Source organism: Falco biarmicus, chromosome 6, assembly GCF_023638135.1.
Source record: "Falco biarmicus isolate bFalBia1 chromosome 6, bFalBia1.pri, whole genome shotgun sequence".
Classification (NCBI taxonomy): Eukaryota; Metazoa; Chordata; class Aves; order Falconiformes; family Falconidae; genus Falco; species Falco biarmicus.
The window spans coordinates 74,168,114-74,192,448 of NC_079293.1; the positions used below are offsets into that span (position 1 = coordinate 74,168,114).

General features: G+C 62.5%; 2 protein-coding genes across 6 annotated transcripts in view; both read right to left on the minus strand.

Annotated features, from left to right (window-relative positions):
- DNMT3A (DNA methyltransferase 3 alpha) overlaps nt 1–24,335 on the minus strand; it is a 48,833-nt gene that overhangs the window by 14,013 nt on the left and 10,485 nt on the right. For 2 of the 5 annotated variants that reach the window (XM_056343535.1, XM_056343533.1), the window contains 4 exons: nt 22,424–22,528; nt 9,360–9,699; nt 4,843–4,889; nt 4,057–4,203 (listed from right to left, as the gene is read on the minus strand). In XM_056343535.1, coding sequence (XP_056199510.1) covers nt 4,057–4,203; nt 4,843–4,889; nt 9,360–9,699; nt 22,424–22,528 — 639 coding nt within the window. Of the gene's footprint in view, nt 1–4,056; nt 4,204–4,842; nt 4,890–9,359; nt 9,700–17,038; nt 17,165–22,423; nt 22,529–24,335 lie in introns of those variants that run through there. The other 3 variants (XM_056343534.1, XM_056343537.1, XM_056343536.1) reach the window with 3 other exon arrangements.
- Nucleotides 491–4,049, minus strand: LOC130151368 (uncharacterized). The gene is made up of 2 exons (XM_056343538.1): nt 2,812–4,049; nt 491–2,781 (listed from the first exon to the last, which is right to left on the minus strand). The coding sequence occupies exons 1-2, from the start codon at nt 3,130–3,132 to the stop codon at nt 2,164–2,166; spliced, it is 939 nt and encodes a 312-aa protein (XP_056199513.1). The 5' UTR covers nt 3,133–4,049; the 3' UTR covers nt 491–2,163.

Genomic DNA, 24,335 nt, shown 5'->3' on the forward strand with positions numbered 1-24,335 from the left:
GTGGGAAGAGCCAGGAGGGACCCAGGGGCACCCGAGGAAGGCTGCAGCCAAGGAGGAGGCAAAGGGGAAGAGGAAGAAAAGTGGAGGGGACAAAGCTGCCGGGTGCCGCTGTGGGAGTGCTTCTGCTTTGTCCCCGGGGAGAGGCAGGAGTAGGGCAGAGGGAGGAAATCGCCCATCCACCGGTCGTTATAGATAAACTGGAGCTCCAGGTGAAGGGCACATCCAGACGATCAACCCAACGCCTGCCTTCCTGCGCCTACAGACACAGGCAGCTCTGCCCAGCCCCTGCTCTACCTCCACGACCATCCTCATTCCCATCCCCATCCCCGTCCTTGTCCTTACCCCACCCCCACCCCCATCTTCATGCCCTCCCCATCCCCATTCCAAGTCCTTGTCCTTGCCCCACCCCCATCCTCATCCCCATCTTCAAGTTCATCCCATCTCCACCCCCATTCCCTGGCCCTGTCCTTGCCCCACCCCCATCCTCATTTCCATCCCCATCCTCATCTCCATCCACTGCCCCATCTCCATCTCCATCTTATCTTCATCCCATCTCCATCTTCATCCTACCTCTGTCCCCTGCCCCATCCCTGCCCCACACTAGCACAGGGTAGGGGCTCACCCGCTGACACCAGGGCCTGGCTGAGGGTGTCCCAGCACAGACGGGCAAGGGACAGTGCCCAGAGCTGTACATTACTGTTCCAGCTGCAGCACTGGGGCTGGTGAGGGGCAGTGATGGCCCTCGGAGGCTGTTGGGGGTGAGGAAGAGGAGGGAAGGCTAGAGGGGACCACGCTGTCCCTGTCCCCACTGCAGCAGGGCTGGTGACCCTAGCTGAGCTACTGGGACCCTGCCAGGCAGCCTCTGCCCATGCCAACAGCGCTGGCGTGCTGGGGCATGGGTAGTGGGTGTCCCTGCCATGGGTGGCACGGGGTTGTGCCCAGTGCCTGGCAAGGGAAGCCCTGACACCATCCAGGGATGAGGAGTGGCCATGCCTGGCCAAGGGGATGGTGCCAGCCTGCTGCGCTCACTAAAAATATGCCTCCGAGCTGACTGATTACAGGTCTGGGGACCTCAGCAAGCAGGAAACAGCCAGTGCCAAAGGGCTGCAGTGTGGCGAGACAAGGGCTGGGGCCATGCCATGGGGGTCCCTTCCCGGGGAGGGCTTCCTGTCCCCCAGCCCTCCAGGACCCTGGCACCACCGAAGAAGCAAATCCCTTGGGGGCAGAGCCAGTGCTGTACTGTGGCACAGCCAGCACCGCGGCTGGCACAGGGAGCTCACTGGAGGGAGGGAAAGGGTATGGCTCTCCCCGTGACGGAGCCGCAAGGGCTGTGGGTGGCATGGCCCATCCCCAATCCTTGGGGACTCTGTCGCTGACACCACCAGCAAGTGACAATTGGTGCTGGGCATGCAGCTTGCTGGTGGTTGTCAGCTGCGATGGGGGGAAAAAGGCTGATCCAGCCTGAAAACATTTCAGGCTTTCTCCCGTAATGAAAAGAAAACACTTATTCTTATTAGAAAAATAACGGAAATAAACGCGGCTAAATTCAGCATTGTTTGAGAATGAGAGACTCCTCAAAATAAGTATTTTGACTTTTTTAGCATTTTTTCCCAATTATTTTTGGCTGACAAGTGATTTTGGCTGACCTGAATCTACATTTGTTTTGGCGAGTGAACCGTATGTTGGAAAATTGTTACTCAGTGGCTGCAACCACCAACCTCCCCGGCCACGCTGCGCCGCAGTTTGCCCCACATGCTCCACATGGCACAGCATGGCCAGCAGCTGCCTGCACTGGCCGGCACACAGTGTGGGCAGGGGCAGGGGGCTGTGAGGCTGGGGGCTGCCAGGGCAGTCACCGCTGCCCCATGGCCTGCAGCGCAGGGGTCCATGCATGGCACCGGTGGCCGCTGCACTGCTGCCGGTGGCCGGAGCGTGGCTGCACCGAGGGCTGCGCCGCGCTGTGGTGGCAGGCGAACGCCTGCATGGCTGGTGCCCCCCCTGCCCTCCCCACCTCTTGCAGGGCAGGGGCTGCAGGCCCTGACCACAAGCATGATTTTGGCAAACATGGCTCCTGGCACACAGCCCGAGTGTGCGCCGGGTGCCCACCCTGGCCGGGACACCCCACAGGAAACCCACGGCTCTGCCAGCCCACCCTGTGCCTGGCTAAAGCTCTGCCCGTGGGCAGCAGCCACACTCAGCCCCTGGGGCTGGCGGTGCTCCCCCCACACCGCTGGCTGCCAGCTCCACTGGGGCGGCGGGACCCCCTGTGCCCATGCTGGCCACCCCAGGAACTGCTGATCCACAAGATCCCCTGACATGGCCACCCCAGCTGTGCCAGCTGTGCCCTGTACCAGCCATGCCCTGCGTGGTCCGTGGAGACTGTGGCTGTGCCAGCCATGCCCTGTGCCCTGTGGGGACACTGTGGTCATGCCATCCATGCCCTGCGCCCCACAGTGATACTGTGCCTGTGCCAGCTGTGCCCTGCGCCCCATGGGGACACGGAGACTGTGCCAGCCATACTCTGCACCCCATGGGGACTCTGTGTCTGTGCCAGCCGTGCCCTGCGCTCCATGGGTACACTGCTGCCGTGCCAGTCATGCTGCAACCCATTGGGACACTGTGGCCATGCCAGCAGTGCCTTGTGCCCCACAGGGACACCACAGCTGTGCCAGCCAGGCTGTGCCAGTGGTGCCCTGTGCCCCACAGGGACACTGTGGCTGTGCCAGCCATGACCTGCACTCCACAGGGACACTGTAGATGTGCCCTGTGCCCATGGGGATACTGTGGCTGTGCCCTGTGCCCCATGGGGACACTGTGGCTGTGCCAGCCATGACCTGTGTGGTCCACGGGGATGCTGCGGCTATGCCAGTGGTACCCTGTGCCCCATGGAGAATTGTGGCTGTGCCCTGTGCCCCATGGGGAATCGTGGCTGTGCCAGCTGTGCTCTGTGCTCCACGGGGACACTGTGGCTGTGCCAGCCATGTCCTGCACCCCACAGGGCCACTGTAGACATGCCCTGTGCCCCACGGGGATGCTGTGGCCATGCCAGCCATGCTCTGTGCCCCATGGAGACACTGTGGCTGTGCCAGCTGTGCCATGCAGGATGCCCCAGCCATGCCAGCCTCCCCCCATTGCCAAGCAGTGCCAGCATGATGGTGCTTAGCGGCGCAGGGCTATAAATAGCATCGGGAGTGGTGGTGGCACAAGGGGACCTGTTGCCAGGGAGACCTGCTGGCAGCAGGGAACAACGCAGAGAGTGAGGCGATGGGGTAGCGGTGGGGATGCTGGTGGGGACAAGACCCCTGGGGTGCCCGCAGAGCCCCTGCCCCATGGCACCCCCCTGAGTGGCCGTCAGCACCGTGGCCTGCCTGCAGCCCTGCGCCTGCGCCAGGCTCCCGCTGCTGCTGCTGCCCTCACCTTTGCTGATTTTGGCTGTGTCATGGCACATGCTGGTTCCCTGGGAAACTGGCAGGAATGGCACATCCTGGCACACCCCTTGACACATCCCACAGAAGAAGGAAGGGCCTTGTGCTGCCCACACCAGCAGGGCCCCTGCACCAGTGGCTGCACACACTGGGCCCCCGGCCCCTGCCTTATGGTGCCCCCCGCGTAAGGGCACAGGCACGAGAAGTGAAGATGCCCGCCTTGGCCATGGCATTTAAGTTGGGTGCAGGCAGGGCAGTGGCACCACCACGGTGGTCCCACGGGGAGTGCCTGCTCCACCTCCAGCCCCACGGCACGGTACAGGTTGGGGTGCTCTGCACTGGGGCTGCCCATCCTAGCCCTCACCCTGAGCTGAGCGCCCCTCATGCAGCTGGTTACCCCGGCACTGCCAGTGTCTGGCAGAGTGCTCCGTGCATGCCATGTTTTGCCGGACCTCTGCCTGCTGTCATTAGCGATGCTGCAGTTAGCTGTGGCAGCCTTGGAGACAGCTAGACACCAAGGGGCTTGGGGTGCTTAGACTTGCAGCACCATGCAGCCCACCCCACGCCAGCATCACCACCATGCCATGGTGCCCCTCCTCCCCATCCTCTCTGGCAGCATCTGGCTCCTTACCTCTCTCTTCCAGCGGGCCAGCCACTCGTCCCGCTTCCTCTTGCTGATGTAGTATGGGTCCCCAGCTTGGAAGGTGTGCCGCTGCATCGGCCTCTGCCGCAGGCTCGACTCCCAGCCCAGCCCGCCACGCAGCCGCCCGCGGGAGCCCTGCCGCCGAAGGGAGAGAGAGGAGGCTGAAGGCTGCAGCCACAGCACTGCTGCGGGCACTGGGGACAGCAGCATGGTGGGAGCCGAGGCCCGGGACAGGCTGGGCTCTGAGGGGACAGAGCGGAGCTGCCTGCGGGGGCTGGAGGTGGGCACCCCACTTGTGCAGGCTGGGACCGGCAGGGGAGACTGCTCAGGGGGCACTGCCTGCCCAGGTGCGCACATGTGTGCACACACACGCTCTGGCCAGCACCAGGACCTGGATGGGTGCCGCTGTCACCATCCCGGGCATGGCTCTGCCCCAGGCTGACGTGCTGGGGGAGGCATGGAGTCAGCTCGAGCAAGCACCATCCCACAGACGGCTGGACGGAGGGGGGTGTTACTGGCCTGGCCACAGCTCGGTGCCATCTGGTCCCCAGCAGAGAGGCAGGTGCTGCCTGGTGCCTGGCTGTGCTGGGGCGCAGGAGCCCAGGACCTCTGTCCCTGCAGGTCCCCCAGGGCCGCTGACTCTGAGGGATCGGGGAACGCTGGTCCCTGCGGGCACGGGGAGCACCGTGCTGGCCAGTGGGCTGTCTGGTGCCCATCTCCTGCGGGTGCCTCGGTGCAGCCTGCGGTGGGGGCCCAGCCCCGGGACATACTTGCCTCCATTTTCAGGGTGTCAAAGTTGTTTTCTTCCTTCTCTTCCTTGCCTGCACACAGAACAGAGAGAAGCCATCAGCTGGGGGCATCAGCTCAGTGCTACAGGGCAGGGCACCCAGGCCCCTGTGGGGGAGAAGGGGGCCCACCTGGGAATCCCCAGCCTGGTTGGGAGCCAGGGAATGGCACTCATCACTGCCATGCGTGGCCTGGGCTGTGTTCCCTGGGGGATGCCAGCTGCTGGGATGTGAGCTGGCTGTTCCTGTGCCCCCTCCCCACACCCCAACCAGGGAGTCTGGGGGAGCAGCTCCCACCAGGGCCAGGGCGGGCAGGGGAAGCACGTGGAGCCCTGCTGGCTTCCTGTGCTATCGGCACATTTCGCACACCGCAGGTACGTGCTGAGCTGCTGCCAGGGAAGTGACTAAAAATAACCCTGACCGTTTCTGGGGTTGCAAAACTCGGTGCACCCCAAGCTGCTGGGGGCCGGGGCCAAGTGGGGGCAGCAAGGCCAAAGTGTGGGGCATGCTGGAGTGCACATGTGGGGGCACCCACCCACCCGTGTCTTGCTGCAGGCAGCGCTGGGGCCAGTGGGTCCATGCACCATAGGTGCCAGCACTCCTCTGTGCTTCACCTGGGCTGCTGGGCACTGGCTGCTTGGGCACAGATGTGGGCTGCAGGTGAGCGGCTTGGCTGGGATCCCCACTTGCCAGCTGAACAGGTGCCCTTTTTGCTGCAGGGTGCAATGTCCCCTGGGTCCTTGGGCTGTGCTGCAGCGCCCCCACATGCCCCCCAGCCCTGCGTGACACCTGGGCAGTCCCTTACTGCTGGCACAGGGGGACTTCGACCCCACTGCAGCAGCTGGCCCCTGCCCCAGAAGCAGTGAGGACTGAGGAGGAGCATGGCCAAAAGCCCTGCTCTGAGTGCTGGGGGACACTGGGGTATACTGGGGGGGACAGCAGCTTTCTGGTCTGTGCCAGGCATAGGAATGTGTGAGTGCCCTGGGGGTACCCAGCCAACCTGTCCTCCCAGCCCTGCCCACAGGCATGGGGATGTCAGGTGGGGAAACTCAGGCACAGCAGAGGGGTCCTGGCCTGTTCTGAGATGCTGGGTCTCTCCATCACTGAGTTCGGCAACCCAGGCACTGGGACTCGCCAAACTGGGGGACACTGACTATACTGGGGACATGCAGCCAGCATCCCCCCTGCCTCTGCTGCACTGCCTGCTGTGCGGCTGTGGGGTGTACAGCCCAGCACCCGGCTGTAACCAGTAGCGGGGCTGCTGCCGCACCTTCCTGCTGCTGCAGCTCACTGCCTGAGCATCCTGTACATGGCTGGCGCTCGGCAAAGGCCCTGGCCTCAGCTCCTGCCCGTCCCAGCACCTGCAGCAGTGCCATGCCATGTGCTCTCTGCCAGCTAGCTGTGCTGCTGGGACAGGACACAGAGTTACCAACAGACAGCAGAACCCTCACCGAGACCTTCTCCACCAGGGATTTTGGCAGGGACAGAACTGGGGGGGAGAGCAAAGGGGTGCAGAGCTGGCGGGATGGCTGGTAAGTCATGCTTAGGCAGTGCTGGAAGATCAGCCCTGTGCTGGGCAATGAGAGGTGAAAAGCCAATGTGCAAGGAGGAACCAGCGCTGGGTGCAGGAGTGCTGGGTGAGCGGGTGAAGGATGCTCGGGAGAGCCCGCTGGCCAGCCAGGCATGAGGCAGCAGGAGCTGAAGGACCAAGGAGCAGAAGAAGATCTGGCAGAAGGCAAGCCTGCTGCTGGAAGACGATGATGCTGCCACTAACCTCACCGCAGATATAGCTGAAGCACTGGAAATGGCTTCTAGGGAAGGGAGCGAGCTCCTGGCACTGGCATGGCTCCCCCAGGCAGTTTCTGGGTACCACTGGGTACGAGTTTGACAGCATCACCAGGGCACTTGCCCCAAGCCTGGCAGAGAAGCCTCAGAGCAGCGCCAGGGCATGCAGCGCATGGCAGCAGACACTGGCTGTGTTTGCAGGAAAGCACCAGAGAAGAGGGGAGGGAAGAGCCTCCACACAATCAGAAAGTGCCTGCGCAGCAGGGATGCAGGCAAGAAGAGCAGAAGGATGAGCACCATGCAAGGGCCCTGCAGGCAGGTCACCTCGCACGAGGATGAGCTCTGTACTGCTGAGGGGAAAGGGATGAACACCAGCCTGAGTCTGGAAGGTGAAGCCTGACCTGCTCACAGCACACACGTTGATGGTACTGATGCTCACGTACTGTGCTCAGGGCACTGTGCTCCTGTTCCAGCCAGTGCCTGTTGCTGCTGGCCTCTGAAACCAGAGCTCTGCTGCACACAGGAGCTGGTGGCAGGGCACCCTGGAGCTGTCTCCACCCCACTCCATGCTGGCCTTCACATTGGGGTGTGCTGCACTGAATCCCACTGGCTCAGCCCATCTGGTCCAGCTCCCCTCAGCCACCAGGGCCAGCCTGGCACTGCGGCTGTACCATGACCCATGCCCAGCCCAGGCAACAGGTCCCCCTGACCATCTGTGCTGCGCTGCCAGCTATGGCTTCTCCACTCCCTCAGCTGCCTGCTTTGTGCCTCGTGACTGCAGCAGCATCTGCATTGCTTGTCTCCAGCCCAGCCTCCCCCAGCTCCAGCCCAGCCCTTCCTTGCCTGTCTCCATGCCCTGTTCAGCGCGGCCAGCAGCAGGTCTCTCTGCTGACCTGGGTTGAGAAGCCTGTAGCAACCAGAGCCTGAAGCCCCTCATTCCCACCCTGCTCCTGCTCAGCGGTGCCCTGTGGTGCCAGTGCTGTGACCTCCCCAGCTCTGTGCCCCCTCTGCTGCCAGCTGTCTGTCCCCTCCTGTGGAGCAGGCGTGGCTCCCCATCCCAGCTCATGGCTGGTCCATGCTGCCCCATCCCACTGCCCAGCACCTTCAAGCCAAAGGGATGGTGGCAGCAGGGACACAGGCTGGTGTGTGCCCAGGGGGCAGCCAGGGCCAGTGCTGGGCTGGCTCCCCTATGGCCTGTGCTGCAGCCGCTTCTGCCTGTGAGCAGCCACAGCTACGGAAGGCACCGGATGGGTGCAAAGCCTGACCCCAGTGAGTGGCAGTCTGGACACCTGGTGGCCCTGGGAACCTGGTCCCCATGGCGCTGCCTGCCCAGACAGGAGCATGGGCATGGCTGGGCAGCATATGGGGCTAGCACGAACTGGGGAGCGGGTGTCCCATGTCCGCTGTGCTGAGGTCTGCAGAGCAGCTGAGGGTCTCACAGCAGGCAGGGGGAGCAGAGCTGGGAGCCCTCCCCAAGCTGCACACATGGATCCATACCTGCGCTCACAGACATGACACATGGACTGGCAGAGGCTGGGATGCCCTAAGCTGCTGCCCAGGACCACAACCAGGGTCTCTAGGGACTGAGATCCCCACCACTGCTCTGGGCAGCCTGGACCCATGTCACCCTCACACCAAGGAGTGTGTCCTGGGGTCCAAAGGGACCCTCCTGGCACCCATTTAGGGTCCGTCACCTCCGGTCCTGGCACTGGGCACCGCTGGCAGAGCTGCCTGCGTCCCCTCGGCACCCTCCCGCAGGTGTTTATGGACACGGATCCAACCCCCTGAGCCTGTCCTGTGCCAGGCTGAGCAGTCCCAGCTCCCGCAGCCTTGCCCCAGAGCAGAGGGGCTCCAGTCCCACAGCATCTTGGTGGCCCCTCGCTGGACCCTCTCCAGCCTGGCCATGCCCCTCTCGGGCTGGGGAGCCCAGCACTGAGCCAGCACATCTTGAGGTGTCCTCCTCAACTGGTGGGCAATGCTCCTAATGCAGCCTAGGACATCATTTGCCTTCATTGCACAAGGACCCACTGCTGGCTCATGCTTGGCTTGGTGTCCACTGGGACCCCCAGGGCCTTCCCTGCCAAGCCGCTTGCCGGCTGGGTGCTCCCAGCGTGGTGCTGAGCCCTCCAAATCATGTGTTCCCTGCAACACCCAGAGCAGCACTGGCACCAAGAGCTGGCACCTCCTCGGCACCAGGGCAGCATGGTCCCAGGACTGCACCATGCACACACCTCCCGCTCTGCTCCTGGCACATGCAGGGCTGCCATGCAAAGCGGCACAAGCACTGGCAGTGGTGGGCATGCCCTGGGCTGGCTCGCATGCAGGCAGGGGCATGCGTGCGCCACGGGGCCCCTGCACGCCACGGGGCACCTGCACCGGCTGTGCTGGCAGGACAAGGACTGAACTTCCCTCTTGCTTACCCTGTTCCTGCCAGTGGAAAGGGCGGTGTGACAGGACAAGCATGCAAGGGCAGCACCCGGCTCTGATCTGCCGCCCCCACCCCAAATCCCGTGTGGCACTGAGGGGCTCAGCCCTTCCTCCTCCTCCGGCAGTGCTCCCCAGACCAGGAGCCACTGCAGCCCGGACCCCTCCCGGGGACAGCATGCCGGGCAGGGTGGTGGGGGCCGGGGGTCCCCGCCTGGAGAGGTGTGGCAGGCACTGGTGGGACCGCGGGCAGAGCCACAGCCCTGCGGCAGGGAGCCCTCAAGGCTAAGGTCTTACTTTTCTCAGTGGCCTCCAGGAGTTTCCTCCTCCCGCGTTTCTTCTGGGGGTCGGAAGGGGCCAGCTCACCCTCATCGGCCGGGGCGTCCAGGCCCTCCTTGGGGGTGCAGCGGCCATTCTCCAGCGCCTGGCCCGTCTCGCCGTCTGGCAGGCTCTCCGTCTCGTCCTCCTCGGAGCGCCCACCCTTGGGGCTCGCACCACCCTCCTCTGCACCCTTCCACTGGGCACCGTCCCCCTCCACGTCCCCGTTGGGCAGCGGCTCGGCAGGGCTGGCCTCTGGGCAGGGCAGGGGGCACTTGGGGACGGCTGCGATGTCTTTGGGGGTGTCACTGCTTTCCACCTGCCGAGAAGGAGAGGAAAAGGAGCTGCAATGGGTGCTGCTGGGCAGAGGCATGGCCATCCTCGTGCCCCCACCTGCACCCCCAGCCTGAACCCCACCAGCCATCACCACCACATCCCACGGCAGGAGCCCTTCCATCACCTTGGGGTGGCCGGCCCCATTCAGACCCTGTCCTTGTCCCCATCACCCTGCCCTGACCCTACTTCCCCACTGCAGATGTCACAGCACGAAGAGTATTTCCAGGACCACAACCCACACCCCCAGAGACATAGCTCCATGACACAGTGACAATGTGGGGACAGAAGCGCATTACTCCAAAATGACCAAATTCCCCCTCTTACATCTCAGGCGTGCCGGGCTGTCGATGCCTGCAGAGGCTGGCAGCATACCCCACAGTGGGATGGGTCTGCAATGGCACCCTCAGGACCAGGACACGTGTCCATGGATCCCTCAGGACATGGACATGGTGTCATGACACCATGAGGACCATCACACAATGCCATGGCATCCACAGAACCAGGATATATAGAGATGAGATCATCCGGAACAGGAAATGGTACTGTGACAGCCTCAGGATGAGGACATGCTGCCATGGTGCTGTCAGGACCAGGAACCACTGCCACAGGACAAAAGGATGAAGACATGCTCCCATGGCAACCTCATAAGAGGGACACATGGATGTGACACTCTCAGGACCCTGACACACTGTTACGGCACCCTGAGGAACAGGACATGCCAGAAAATCCTCAGGAGCAGGATACATTGCCATGGCATCCTCAGGACCATGACACTCTGCCATGGATACCTCAAAACCAGGACAGAAAGCCATGGCACCGTCAAGGCCCTAGACATGCTAGCGTGACACCTTCAGGACCATGACACACTGCTGTGACGCCCTCAGGACCAGGACACAATGCCACAACATCCTCAGGACCAGGACATGCTGCAGTGACACCGTCAGGACAAGGACACATGGCCATGATATACTCAGGACTAGAACATAATGCTACAGCACTTTCAGGATGAAGACACATGGACATGACATCATTAGTACCAGGACACACTGCCATGACACCCTCAGGACAAGGACACACTGTCATGGCACCTGTAGGTCCACGATACAAAGCCATGACACCCTCAGAACCAGCACAAGTGGTCATGACACTCTCAGGTCCAGGACAGATGGCCACGGCACCCTCAGGACCAAGACAAATGGAGGGGATGCCATGAGGACCAGGACACAATGCCACAGCACCCTCATGACCAAAAAAAATGAAGGTGATACCATGAGGATCAGGACATGGAGCCATGGCATGCTTAGGACCAGAACACAATGCATGGCAGCTTCAGAGCCAGGACAAGTGGTCAAGACACCCTCAGGACAAAGACACTTTGCCATGACACCCTCAGGACCAGGACAAAAAGCCACAGTACCCTCAGTACCAAATCACAACATCATAGAATCACAGACTCATTTAGGTTGGAAAAGACGTTTAAGATCATCAAGTCCAACTGTCAACTCAGCACTGCCAAGCCCACCACTAACCCATGTCCCTAAGTGCCACATCTACATGTCATTTAAACCCCTCCAGGGATGGTGACTCCACCTCCCTGGGCAGCCTGTTCCTGTGCTGGACAACACTTTTGGTGAAGAAATATTTCCCAATATCCAGTCTAACCCTCCCCTGGTGCAACGTGAGGTTGTTTCCTCTTGTCCTGTTGCTTGTGACTTGGGAGAAGAGACCAACCCCGTTACAACCTCCTGTCATGCAGCTACAGAGAGCGATCAGGTTCCCCCTGAGCTTCCTTTTCTCCAGGCTGAACACCCCCAGTCCCCACAGCTGTTCCTCATCAGACTGGTGCTCCAGCCTCTTCCCCAGCTCTGTTGTCCTGCTCTGGACATGCTCCAGCACCTCAAGGTCTTGCACTTGCACACCAAAGCTGAATACAGGATTCGAGGTGTGGCCTCATGACATGCTCAGGAGCAGGACACACTGCCACAGAACCTTTAGGACCAAGACACACCTCTATGACACCTTCAGGACCAGGACAATCAGCCAAGGCACTCTCAGGGCTAGGACATGCTTCCATGGTACCCTCTGGACAAGGACATGGAGCCATGGCATCCTCAGGACCTGGACACACTACCATGACATCTTTAGGATCAGGAAAAGCTGCTATGGCACTCACAGAGCCTGGACACATGGACATCACAGAATCACAGCATCGCAAAATGGTTTCGGTTGGAAGGGACCTTTGGAAGACCATCTAGTCCCACCACCCTGCCACAGGCAGGGACCCCTTCCACCAGCCCAGGCTGCCCCCAGCCCTGTCCAGCCTGGCCTTGAACAATGCCAGGGATGGGGCACCCACAACCGCTCTGAGCAACTTGCTCCAGTGTCTTGCCACCCTCATAATAAAATATTTTCTTCTCATGTCCCACACAACCCTACCCTCTTTCAGTTTAAAACTGTTGCCCCTTGTCCTGTTACTGCAGACCCTGGTAAGGAGCCTTCCTCTCTTTCTAATAAGCACTCTTTATATACTGAAAGGCTGCAATAAGTTCTCCTCAGAAACAGGGGGCACAATGGCATGGCACCCTCAGGACGAGAACACAAGGATGTGATACTGTGAGGACCTGGATACACAGCCACGATGCCCTCAGGACCAGGACATGGTGCCATGACATCCTCAGGACCAGGATGCAACACCATGGAATCCTCAGGACCAGGACACATGGACATGACACCCTTAGGACAAGGACACAACGACATGGCACCGTCATGACACAACTATGGCACCTTCAGGATGAGGACAGACTGCTGTGACACCCGTAAAAACAGAACATGGGGCCCTGGCCTCCTCAGGACCAGGACACGCAGCCACAGCACCCTCAGGACCAGGACACAATACCATGTCACCCTCAGGAACAGGACACATGGATGTGACACCCTCATGATCAGGATACACCACTGTGTCACCCTAAGGACGAAGATACACTGCCATGGCACCCTTAGGACCAGAACAAAATGCCACGGCAACTTCAAGATGACAACACTCTACCATGGCAATCTCAGGACAAGGACACTCTTCCACAGCACCCTCAGGAGCAGGCCATGTTACAGTAACACCCCCAAGACCATGACACAATGACATGGCATCTTCATGACTTGGACAGTGGAACACGATACCCACAGGACCAGGGCAGAAGTAGGCGACACCACGAGGACCGGGATATTACCTGAAGTCAGGGCAACTTCAGCACCTGTATACGCTGTTGTGACACCCTGAGGTATCGTGACACAGGCTGCCATTACATCCTCTGGACCTGGACACTACACCCTGACAGTCAGGAAAAGGACACACATCCATGGCATCCTCAGCACCAAGACACAAGTATATGACACCAGGAGGACCCAGATACACTATCCTGGCAACTTCAGGATGAGGACATGCTGCCCTGACAGCCTAAGGAACAGGACACACTGCCATGACATCCTCTAGACCAGGACACAAAGCCATGACACCCTTAGCAAACAGAAGACACATCCACGCATCCTCAGGACCAAGATATAACGATGTGACACCAAGAGGACCTGGACACAATGCTGGGGCACCTTCAGAAACAGGACAAATTGCAATGACACTCTGAGGACCAAGACAAAATGGAGGTGACACCACAAGGACTAGGACTTGGAGCTGTGACACTTCTAAGACCAGAACACAAGGCTATGGCACCTTCAGGACCAGGACACAATGCATGGCAGCTTCAGGTCCAGGACAAGTGGTCAAGACACCCTCAGGACCAAGACTCACTGCCATGACACCCTGAAGAGCAGGTCATGTTGCAATGAACACCCTCAGGGATATGACACAACACCCTCAGAACCAAGACACAAGGACATGACACCATGAAGATCTTGATAACTGCCATGACACTTTCAGGACCACAACACAATGCCATATCACCCTCAGGACTAAGACAAATAGAGGTGACAGCATGAGGATCAGGACATGAAGCCATGACACCCTGAGGACAAAGTCACAAGGATATGACACCATTGGGACCTGGATACACTGCCATGACACCCTTAGGACCAGGACACAATGCCATGGCACCCTCAGGACCAAGACAAATGGAGGTGACACCATGATGACTTGGGATACAATGCCATGGCACCCTCAGGATCAAGGATACAAGGACATGACACCATGAGGACCTCAGTCAACTGCTGTGCCACCTTCACGACCAGGACACAATGCCATGACGCCCTTAGGACCACAACACAACACCACATCACCCTGAGGACCAAGACAAATGGAGATGACACCACGAGGACCCAGACATGGAGCCATGGCACCCTGAGGACCAGGACACAAGGACATGACACCATGGGGATGTTGATACACTGCCATGCCTTCAGGACCAGGACATACTGCCATGATGCCCTTACGTCCAGGACACAATGCCATGGCACTCTTGAGACCAAGACAAGTGGAGAAGACACCATGAGGACCTGGACACAATGCCATGGCACCCTTAGGACCAAGACACAAAGACATGCCACCATGAGGACCTGGATACACTGTTGTGACACCTTCAGGACCCAGACAAATGACCACAGAATCATAGAATCATTTAGGTTGGAAAAGATCTTTAAGATCATTGAGTCCAACTGTATCATCAAGTCCAACCATGAAACCCTGAGGACCAGGACACACCACCACAATGTCGCTAGGACCAGGACACAACATCATGTCACCCTCAGTAACAAGACAAATGGAGATGACACTATGAGGACCATGACCAGTGCCATGCCACCTTCAGGACCAGAATAAGTGGCCATGAAACCCTCTGGACCAGGACACAACACCACAAAACACTCACAGAAGCATGACACATGGCCATGGTACTCTCAGGACAAAGACCAGCTGGGATGTCACCCAGCTGCCCCACTCCCCATGTCCACCAGGACATCCCCAGTGCAGAGGGCACACTGGAGTTGCCTGTCCTGCCTGGCTTCCCTGTGCTGCAATGCTGCGGCGCAGGGCCAGCGTTGGGACCCCCTCGCTCCTGCCTGTCCCCATTGGCAGCAGGAACACGGAGCAGATGGTGCATGCACACGCTTGTGCAAGACCGGCGGAGCCAGGGCCTGTGATGGCTGCATGCATGTGTGCATGATGGGCAGAGCTGGCTGCTGTGGTACATGCGTGTGTCACAGCAGGGACAGGGTGCGTGACAACTGTGTGTGTGTGTGCATGCATGGCAGCAGGGACAGCCTGTGATGGGTACTGGTGGGTGTTCATACACATTTGTGTGTGCAAACAGGCAGAGCTGTGGACCGTGACACATATGTGTGTGTGTGTGTGTGTGTGCGCGCGTGTGTGTGTGCATGGCAGGAGGGACAGCCTGTGACAGGTGCTTGTGGGTGTTGCTACATGTGTGTGCATGCCCCAGGCAGAGCTGGGGACCACGATGTGTGTGTGTGTACAGGTGACAGGCAGAGCCAGGCCCTGTGACAACCCTGTGTGCAGACATGCGTGCAAGCATGACACACAAATGTGAAGTCGGAGAGTGGCAGAGAGCGTGACAGGCACAGCCAGAGCTTGTGACATGCATGCGTGTGTGTCAGACGGGCAACGCCAACACCCGCAGGCGGGTGCGTGTGTGTGACAGGCGGTGCCAGTGTGTGCGACAGGCGGGTGCGTGTGTGTGACAGGCGGTGCCGGCACCTGCAGGAAATGTGCAGCTGGCCCCGGCTCGCGAGTGCAGCAACAGAGTGGCGAGTGTGCATGAGCGTGAGACACGGGGGAGGACTGCTGGCGCCAGCGCTCACCAGCACGCTGGCCTCGAGCACATGCCCGTGTGCCAGACGGCGCCGACGTGAGCACAGGGAGACGGCAGTGCTGAGCATGCCAGTGTGGCTGCGGCGCTGGGGATGGCATCGCCATGCTGCCAGCCCCTGGGGGAGCCGTGAGGCACAGCGCGGCATGGCAAGGGCTGGCGGCGGTGGGAGCCGGAGCAGGAGCAGAGTCAGAGCGAGAGGAGCAGCACAGCCCGGTGGTTTCAGTGGCAAAGGAGAGTGAAAGTGCTGCTGCGTCACTGCAGCAGCCCAATGCGCAGCGCAGCCGTGGCTGGGTGGGCTCTGCCACTGCCGCTCGCCCAGGACCTGGTCAGCCCCGCTGCTACACTGTTGGGGAGCACTTGGCCCTCTCCTGGGTGTGCTCCCAGGTGTGCAGCCTCACCCCATGCTGGGGCACAGTGACCCCTGTCCCTGGGGCTTGGTCCTCACCAGCATGGCAGTGGAGCCGTTCGCCCACCGGCACCATCCCACCGGGGACCCTGTATGCTGCCCGCAGGCCGGGGTATTTGTCCTGGCCTCAGCGCCGCTCCCCCAGCACCGGCAGCTGAATGCCCAAAGGACAGACACCCACAGCAGCTGCCGCTGCCTCCCGGTGCCAGGAGCTGAGGAGGTGGCACCCAGCCCCGTTTCCTGTGCCCCACACTCGCCTCTGCAAGTCGTGCACCCCCACATTTGCCCCTGCAAGCTTGTCCATCTCCCACCCCTATGCTTGCCTCTGTGAGCTGGTGCACCTGAGGCCGGTGCTTGCCTCCATGAGCTTGTGCATCCCTGACCCCCATGCTTGCTTCCACAAGCTTGCACAGTCCCCTGTTCACCTCTGCAAGCTTGTGCACCCCTCAGCCCTGCGCTTGCCTCCCCATCCCTGCACCCCCCCGGGGCCCACAGAAAGGACTTAGCGAGAAGCTGAGAGTGTCATGGGCTTTGCAGGACCTCAGGGATGGGATGCCTGCCTGCCACCCTTCCTGGGCTGGAGCAGGGCCCCCCATCTCTGCAGCAGTGATGGCAGGAAACACGGCCGTGCTGTGGAGACAGGCAGCCCACCGGCACCTTCCCTTCACTGCCACCTGCCCCCACCTCTGCCCCAGCTCTGCCAGCTCCCCCGGGAGGGCCTACGTGCCGGGGCTGCGGCGTGGGGCTGGCACGGTTTCAGGATGGCATGGAGGGGAGCCAGATGTAGGGACCTTCCTGCCCGTCCCCAGCAAACTACATGTCCCAGGATGCACCGTACCATGGCAGGATGCCAGGGAGCAAACGCTGAGCTGCCAGCCAGGCTTGGTGTGAGCTAGGGTGCTCATGGTGCTGCTGGGGTGCCCCCCGTGCTGCCCAAACTGCCCTGGTGCCACTGGGAACGGGACGCTGAGCAGCAGGTGGCGGAGGAGGCTTTGCTTGCTGGGGCAACCCCGATTTGTGCCACCACCACCGGAGACCCCTCCCCAGGCATGCCTGGCAGGTGGTGGAAGCCATGTGCCACTTACCATGGCGCATCCCCTCTGGCTGGCGTGCAGACCCCCGTCTGGCTGCCACCCACCCGTGTGCAGGCACCTCCTCCCAGCGCTGGCGGCCGCGGCCCAGTGGCGGCGGGTGCTTCCTGCTCGGCCTGGCCGCCCCGGCTCGCTGGCAGAGTCACTTCCTCCACTTGCTTGCTCACTCGCCTGCCCCAGCCCTGGCGTGTGGGAGTCTGGGGGCTCCCCACTGAGGGGCTGCGAGTGCAGGCAGGAAAGAGGGTACAAACTGCCCCAGAACCCACAGTGGGGAAGGGGCTGGTGAGGTGTGAGGGGGTGTTGGGGGCCAAAGGGGACCCTCGCAGGGTGGGTGGCAGCACCAGCAGGGAGCCACAGCCATGCCAGCACAATGCCTGGCCACCCATGGGGACGCAGGGAACCACTCCCAAACACACACCCACTGTGCCAAGCTTGCACTGCTCCCACCTAGGGACAGCATGGCTATGTCACTTGTGCCAGGCATGTGCACGCATCACTGCAGGGGCCACCACACACCCACGTGCCAGGGACACATGAGCCACCACCACCAGTCACAGGAGTGCCCGGCAGCCGGTCCCCATGCTGGACGGCCTCTGGGCTGTGGCAGGTGGCAAAGCCCAGGATCCTTGGGAGGGCATGGCTCAACCAAGCAGACACCGTTGCCATCAGTAGGGTGGAGATGCTGTGCCAGGCCACCACGCAGGCGCTCCCAGCCATGAGCAAGGGCATGCATGGGGCAATGGAGGCTGAATAACAAACCTTGGTATGCCTGGCTGGTAGATGCTGCAACCCTAGGAGCTCTGGACACTGACCACAGTGGTGGAACAGGCTGCAGGGATGCTGTGGTGTGCCTGGATGCAGCCCTGGAGCAACAGAAGGAGCTGGCACCATTGGTGAGATGGATGCTGGAGAGCAAAGTCCCTGGCTGATGGAGTGGGGAGAGCTGCTGCATGCCTGCACCCAGGGTTCACACTGGCTCTGGAAGTGACTGTGCAGCGCAGGCACAGGCTCTGTCTGTGTCCCACTGTGCCTGCTGCACTCCAGCCACCCTGGCTCAGAGTGGCCAGGGGGATTCAGGGCAGGAGGAGCTGCTGAAGGGGACAGGGCAGCCCAGAGCAAAGGGGAAGGAGGGAGACTCGGGCAAACTGAAGCAGGCAGCGTCTGCAGTTGGAGGAACAAGCTGAGGACCATCTCAGGTCCCTCATAGGAACAGGCCTGGGGTTTCTGTCCCTGCATCAGCCCCACAGTGAGTGTGAAGGGACCTACTTCCCGCTGTGTGTCCCCCCCCTACCCTACACACCAGCACCCCCAGCTCCCCAGCCTGAGGAGCCGCCCTCCCTTGGGGTCCCTGGCTGCCATCCCCTCACTGTGGTGCCAGTGCCAGGCTGCAGCTCGTAGTGGGGGCCCAGCCGCCTCCAGCCCTGCTCCCGCCTCCTGATTGGGGCCACATCCTGGACACTGTGCTGAAAACAATCGCAGGGGCTGCGTGGGCTTCCCGGGAGGAAACGGGAAGGCCAGCAGCACGCTCTGGATTAGGCAGCTGTGGGGGCTGGCAGAGGCATGGCTGTGGGGAGCTTGGTCCACTCGCCTGCTGGCCATGTGGGCATGGGGGTGGCGGGAACACAGTGGCATGAGGTCCCCTCAGGGCTGCGAGGCCACGGCAGTACCACCAGGATTAACCAACCACGGCTGGCCCTGGGGCTGGTGAGTGCCACCCTGCTGGGACCACATGCCTACCACCCAGCGGAGCAGATGGGGGCTGCTGTGCTGCGTGTTGTCCTGCTGTTGAGGCTCTGCCCTTCCTGCCAGCGTGGCAGATCCAGGCCCGCCGTGCTTTCAGGCAACGGGTGTCAATGTGCATCTGCCATGGCCCCGACTCAGCCCAGCTCCGTGCCTGCAGCAGGGGCCTCGCTGGGCCCTGCAGCGCTGCAGGACAATGCCAGGAAGCTGCGCCGGGCAGGCAGGTCCCTCTGTGCTGCAGTGGGACGGCATGTGGGAGGTTAACCCCAGGAACTGAACAAGAACAGGCACCACATCCCCTCACGACCAGCTGTCAGGGTAGGGACACACAGCCCACCTGGCACTGTGGCCGACATGCCCTGGCACGGCACCCATCCGAAACCAGCCTCCTGTACCATCACACCTCCAGCCCCTCAACAGCTGCCCCAGCCAAACCCAGCACCCCGGCTCCAGCCCTGCTGCCGCTTCCCTACCTGGCTCGGAATGGGACTCCAACTCACAAGGGTGCTGCCAGCACGTCCCAGTGCTGCCGGTCGGACACCACCACCGGGCCAGGGTGGCACGAGGGAAGGGGTGGCCAGGACCCACTCTGCAGCCCTGCCCCTCCCCGGCCACCCCTGGCCGCCCCGGCGCCCATCCTGGTCCCCGAGGAGGGCCCGGCGGCGGATCTGCCTTCCTGCCCACCCACCCGCTTCCTCTGCGCCGGCCGGGCCCTGGGAACAAGCGCTGCCTTTCTCCCGCTCCCCTCCCCTCTGCTGGGCCCCTGCCAAGGACGCTGCTCCACCGGGAGCCTGTCGGGCTGCATGGCCCCACTGCCTCACTCACTGCCAGGGGGACACTGGGGGGCCTCGGCCGCAGGGCAGGGGCTGGCCGTGCCAGGGATGCATGGTGACTCTGGGGACCGGTCCCCACAGAGGGGTGATGAGGGACAGCCTCGATGTACCACAGCCCTTGGGGATCCCGGTTCCAGAGCGCTGGCGGCAACTCCAAAGCTGCAGAGCCCCTGCCTGAGCCCGAGTTGCTGCCAGGTGGGACTGCCCCTGGGCCATGCCCCCTCTGCTAGAGGGAAGGGGCCGGGAGAGTCGCTGCCATCCATGGCACCAACCACGGAGCCACTGGCAGAGGGGTGTCCCACTGCTGAGCCCCTGCCAGGCCTGGCTGGGCTTGGAGGCGCTGGTCGTTGAGCCACAGCACGATGTGGTTCAGCGCAGCACGGCTTGGCACGACGCACCGCAGGACAGTATGGTATGGCCCGGCATGGCTTGGTGCAGCTCAGAACTGCACGGTTTGGCATGGCACAGCATGGCTCACCAGAGGTATTGGTTACTGCCGCCAGGCAAGGCTCCCCGACTCTGCCTGGCAGCTGCTGGCCCCTGCCAGGGTCTGTCTCTGCCTGTCCCCACAGCCACTCCTCAGCACCACGGCCCCCAGCTCCGGCGCAGGCAGGCCTGCCTGCAGCACCTGTCGGCATCACCTCCTCCTGCCTCCCTGCCACCTCCTGCCTGTCTTCTGCACCCCACCGAGCTCCCTGTGGGGACCTGGCCCTGACGCATGTCCCAGGGCTGAGTTCCCACCCCATGGATGCACTAGGAAAAGTGGCAGCAGCATTGCCAGCCCCACATTGGGACCCCTGTGCTGGCGAGCTCCATCCCCAAGCAGGGCTCACGTCCCTGCCCCAGGCACAGGCCAAGGTGGGCGCTTGGCACCCTCCTGCAACACACCTGCCCACTGTGTCCCTGTAAATGGGGTCCTGGTGACCCTCAGCTGGTCCCTAGGGAGCCAGCCATTTACCCAGGGTCCCCATGCCACACACTGGGTCCCTTCCATCCCGGTCTGGTGCCCCTGGCCAGGGGCTGTTCCTGCAGGCACTTGGCACCACAGGGCTCTCCAGCGGGGAGGGTATTTTTAGCAGCTTGCACCCGGCCAGGGCTTTCCCTGGCCTCCTGGCAGTGCCCGCGGGGCCTGCCAGCTCTACTTGCTTGGCAGCGGAAGCCACCAGCCGGCTGGGACGGCACCACGCACGGGGCAGGTGCAGCATGTGGGAGCATGCAGCGAGCGCACATGGGACAGGCAGTCACTGCGAGTTGGCCAGCTCTTTTGCAGGGGGCACCGGGAGGTGCCTGATGTGGTGGCACCGCCGCCATCTGTCCATCCCGCTCCCGACCCGTCGTGCTGGAGGGGGCTCCTGGGGCCGCCTGCTCTGGCAGCCAGAGACCTCCTGGTTCCCAGGCTCTGTCTGTTCCCGATGACTTTCCCCATTTGTTCCCGTGCCAGCATTGTTCTTCCACCGAAACAGCTCCCCCTGCCCCGGCACGCCCCACTGCTGGATTTGCAGCCAGCGTTTGGAGCCTGGCCGCCCCGTTCCTGGCCTGGCGTCCCATTGCGCCCCATTGCACCCCTGCCCACTGCAGGCAATGCTGTTCTGGCTTTCCTGGTGCCCCTGCCACTGTAATGACAGAGATCAGGGACTGGGACAGGCAGGACAGATCTGGACATGTCCAAGCACAGGATTAACCCTTTCTTCAGCCAGAAACATTTGCAAAACAGTTTTTCAACCTTCAAGCAGCAAAGGCACACTGGCCCCGCTCATCTCCCCACCTGGGAGCTCTACTCTCCTTCCCCTCACGCAGGGTCAGGGGACGGGGATGCTGCCTGAGCCCTGCCTGTGCCTGTGCCCAGGGTGACAATGTGCACCTTCCCCCTGGGGCTTCAGCATCAAAAAGACCCTCTGCTCCTCCTCTGCACACCAAATTCACAGTGGCACCAGCAGCCGGCCACATAACACCCGACAGGGAAGAAGCCACTGTGGCTCCCCAGCTGGCATCATGACACACAACAGCTCAAGAGGGCCAAGCCACCGCCTCCATGAGTCCCCCTGGCCACAGGTGCCCTGTCCCAGGGCCCCACCACAGCCAGCTGCTCCCCAAAGCTCTGCGCCGCACACCCCCCCCCCCCCCCCATCACCCCGCAGCACCCCACTGCGGGCATGGCAGCCTGTGAGCAGCGCAGTGCTCTCACGTGCCAGCCCCTCGGCCAATGGCACTGCTGGGGCCCTGGGATGAGCCATTTCAGCTGCTTTGGTGCTGGGCAGGCTGCGATCCCAGCTGGCTGGGCTAGCAAACTGGGAGCTCATCGAGCCTCATGCACTTAAGAGCGGGCATCACCCTTGCGGCAGGAGCTGGGGGAGCTCAGCCCCACACACTCACATCTGCCTTGTTACTGCAGCTGCTGGCGTGAGCCTGAGAGCCGTGCATCATCGCCCAGGGAGCCGGGGGAGTCCAGCTAGCCCCAGGGGGAACAGGGGTGCCCGCCCCTCAGACAGGGAGCAAATACATGGTGGGGCCTCGACTGAAGCTGCATTGAGTGGAACGCTGCTGCTGCCATGCACAGGAAGGGCTTGCCGGGGGCCATGGGGAGGGGGCAGCGCTGGGGGCCAGGGTGGGGGCCGCTCCCCTCCTGCTGCTCCACCGCCCTCGTGCTCTCCTCCCGGCCGGGTGCCCCGGCACGCAGGGGAGGCTGGCCAGCCCGCAGCACACTGGGAGCCACAGTCTCCCGCCAACACGGCACATCTGCCAGGCGGTGGGGGGGACGCCCCACCCCCCCACACCTGGCCCCCGCACCCAGCGCCCGCTGGCTCACCTGGGCATGCTTGCGCTTCCGCCCGGGCCGCCCGGCTTTCCTCATGGGCGTCCCCGGCTCCTGCTTCTCCTCCTTGCTCTGGTTCTCCTCGAGCTCCTCTTCCCCCTGCGAGCCGGAGACAGAGAGGACGGTTATGCCGCCAACCCCGCGGCCGGGCAGCCTGCGGTCCTGGGCACGGCTCTGCTCCTGCTCGGCACTGGGATCACTGGCACCATGGGTACAGCGCCGAGGGCTGTGCACAGCCAGGCACCCAGCAGGCAAGGAGCGCTTTTGGCATCACCAAGCCAGCAGCCCCCCGGGCACCATTAGAAGGGCGACTGTGGCTCCTGCCAGGCCTGGGCTGCAGCACGAGCCGTTGTGGGGCTGGCTGCCTTCGCCGGGTGAGCCCTCCTGTGCCGTGTCCTGTGCCATGGCTGGCTTGGGGGTACATGCCCCTTCCTGCAACCCACCAGAGCCCTGCACATGTGGGGCTGGGGGCTCCTGCACTGCTGCATGCAGAAAGGGCTGCGTGGACTCCACAGCACAGCACGGCACGGCGGGCCTGCAGGGAGCTGTGAAGCTCCCTGGGGACAAGGGCAGGCAGCAGAAGCCAGGGTGCCCTTGGAGTAGGCAAGCAGCTGTCTGCTTCCCCGTGCCGCCCCCAGCACGGGTGCTTCGGGGGACGACGCACACTCTCTGTGCTGTGCCCTTGAGCAGCTGCCAGCGCCCCACCACCCTGTCCCCCCCTCCCCGGCACCGTGGCCCAAACCCAGGCGCTGGCAGGACACCCACGCTAGCACGGGCGGCAGAGCAGGAACATGGCCCCAGGAAATGAACCTGCTCCCTGCGCTGGGGCTGCAGCAGCCGCCCAAGGACCGTAGTGTGCCGGAGGCCCTGTTCCCCTCTTGGGAGGCCCGTGCCTGGCACTGTGGCATGGCGGGGGGACATGCATGTGGGGTGAGGGCTGCGTGGGGCCTCTGGCATGTCCCGCAGCAGTGGCGGGGCCGTTTTCACCTGAGCCCCAGAAGATCCCGGCAGCAGCAGCCAAGGCAGGAAGAGGCCACGGAGGGGGGAGCAGGGGAAAGAGGAGAGGCCGGCGGGGGGCTGGCGAGGGAGAGGCCGGGGAGGGGATGGGGCTGGCAGCCAGACAGCACCGACATCCAGCTGTACTCACGCAGCCCTGCAGCCATGGTGGGCGCCAGCCCCAGCCACATTCCTGCCCGCTGTTTCCCTCCTTCCCCATGGGCTGGGGTGGTTGCAGCCAGCACTGCCCGCAGCACTGCCAGGCTGCAGCTGGCACATCACCGCTGAGGTCCAGCCCATGTCCCGAAGGGTTGGGACATGCCATGCTCCATGGCCCTGGTGCCCCGTGGCTGCAGTGCCCCACAGCTGTGGTCCTCCAGACCAGCTCCCTCTTGGCCGCCCACCCACCCAAACCCAGCTGGCATCCCCCCATGCCCCTTGCTGCCTGTTTCCCCCTGCCTGGGGCTGTGCATATGGGATCTCACAGGAGCCACGTGCTGGTTCATCCCCAGCCATGACGGTGGCCCGCTGGGACTGTACTCACCCCAGCCCCATTGATGCTGCATGCTGCTTGCCTGCACATGGGGAAGAGCAGCCTCCAGACCCTGGCACTGACCCCACACCCCACCAGCCCTGCAGTGACCGTGCCCAGCCCTGGCACCCACCGGCACCAAGCCACAGGATGGGAAGCCAGGGCTGAGCAAGGAGAGGCGGCACCTTGGCACCTGGGGGCTCAGCCCTAGGCCAAGAACTATTCCTCACGCAGTCTTGGGCGGAATGTTTTGGGACGGGTCCAAGGACGACGTCAGGATCATGGTTCCAGCCCCATCCCAGTGCAGGAGCCATACGGGGCCCCCAGGGGGAGATTCCCAGGGGTCCCTGCCCCACAGGCTCACCGCACCTCGCCATG

Excerpts from the sequence above, each read along its gene's own strand:
- LOC130151368 (XM_056343538.1), bottom strand. The coding sequence starts at position 3,132 with ATGGGGGGAGGCTGGCATGGCTGGGGCATCCTGCATGGCACAGCTGGC. Across the intron at positions 2,782-2,811 it reads ATGGCTGGCACAGCCACAGT|TATCCCCATGGGCACAGGGC; the intron begins GTCCCCATGGGG and ends GCACAGCCACAG.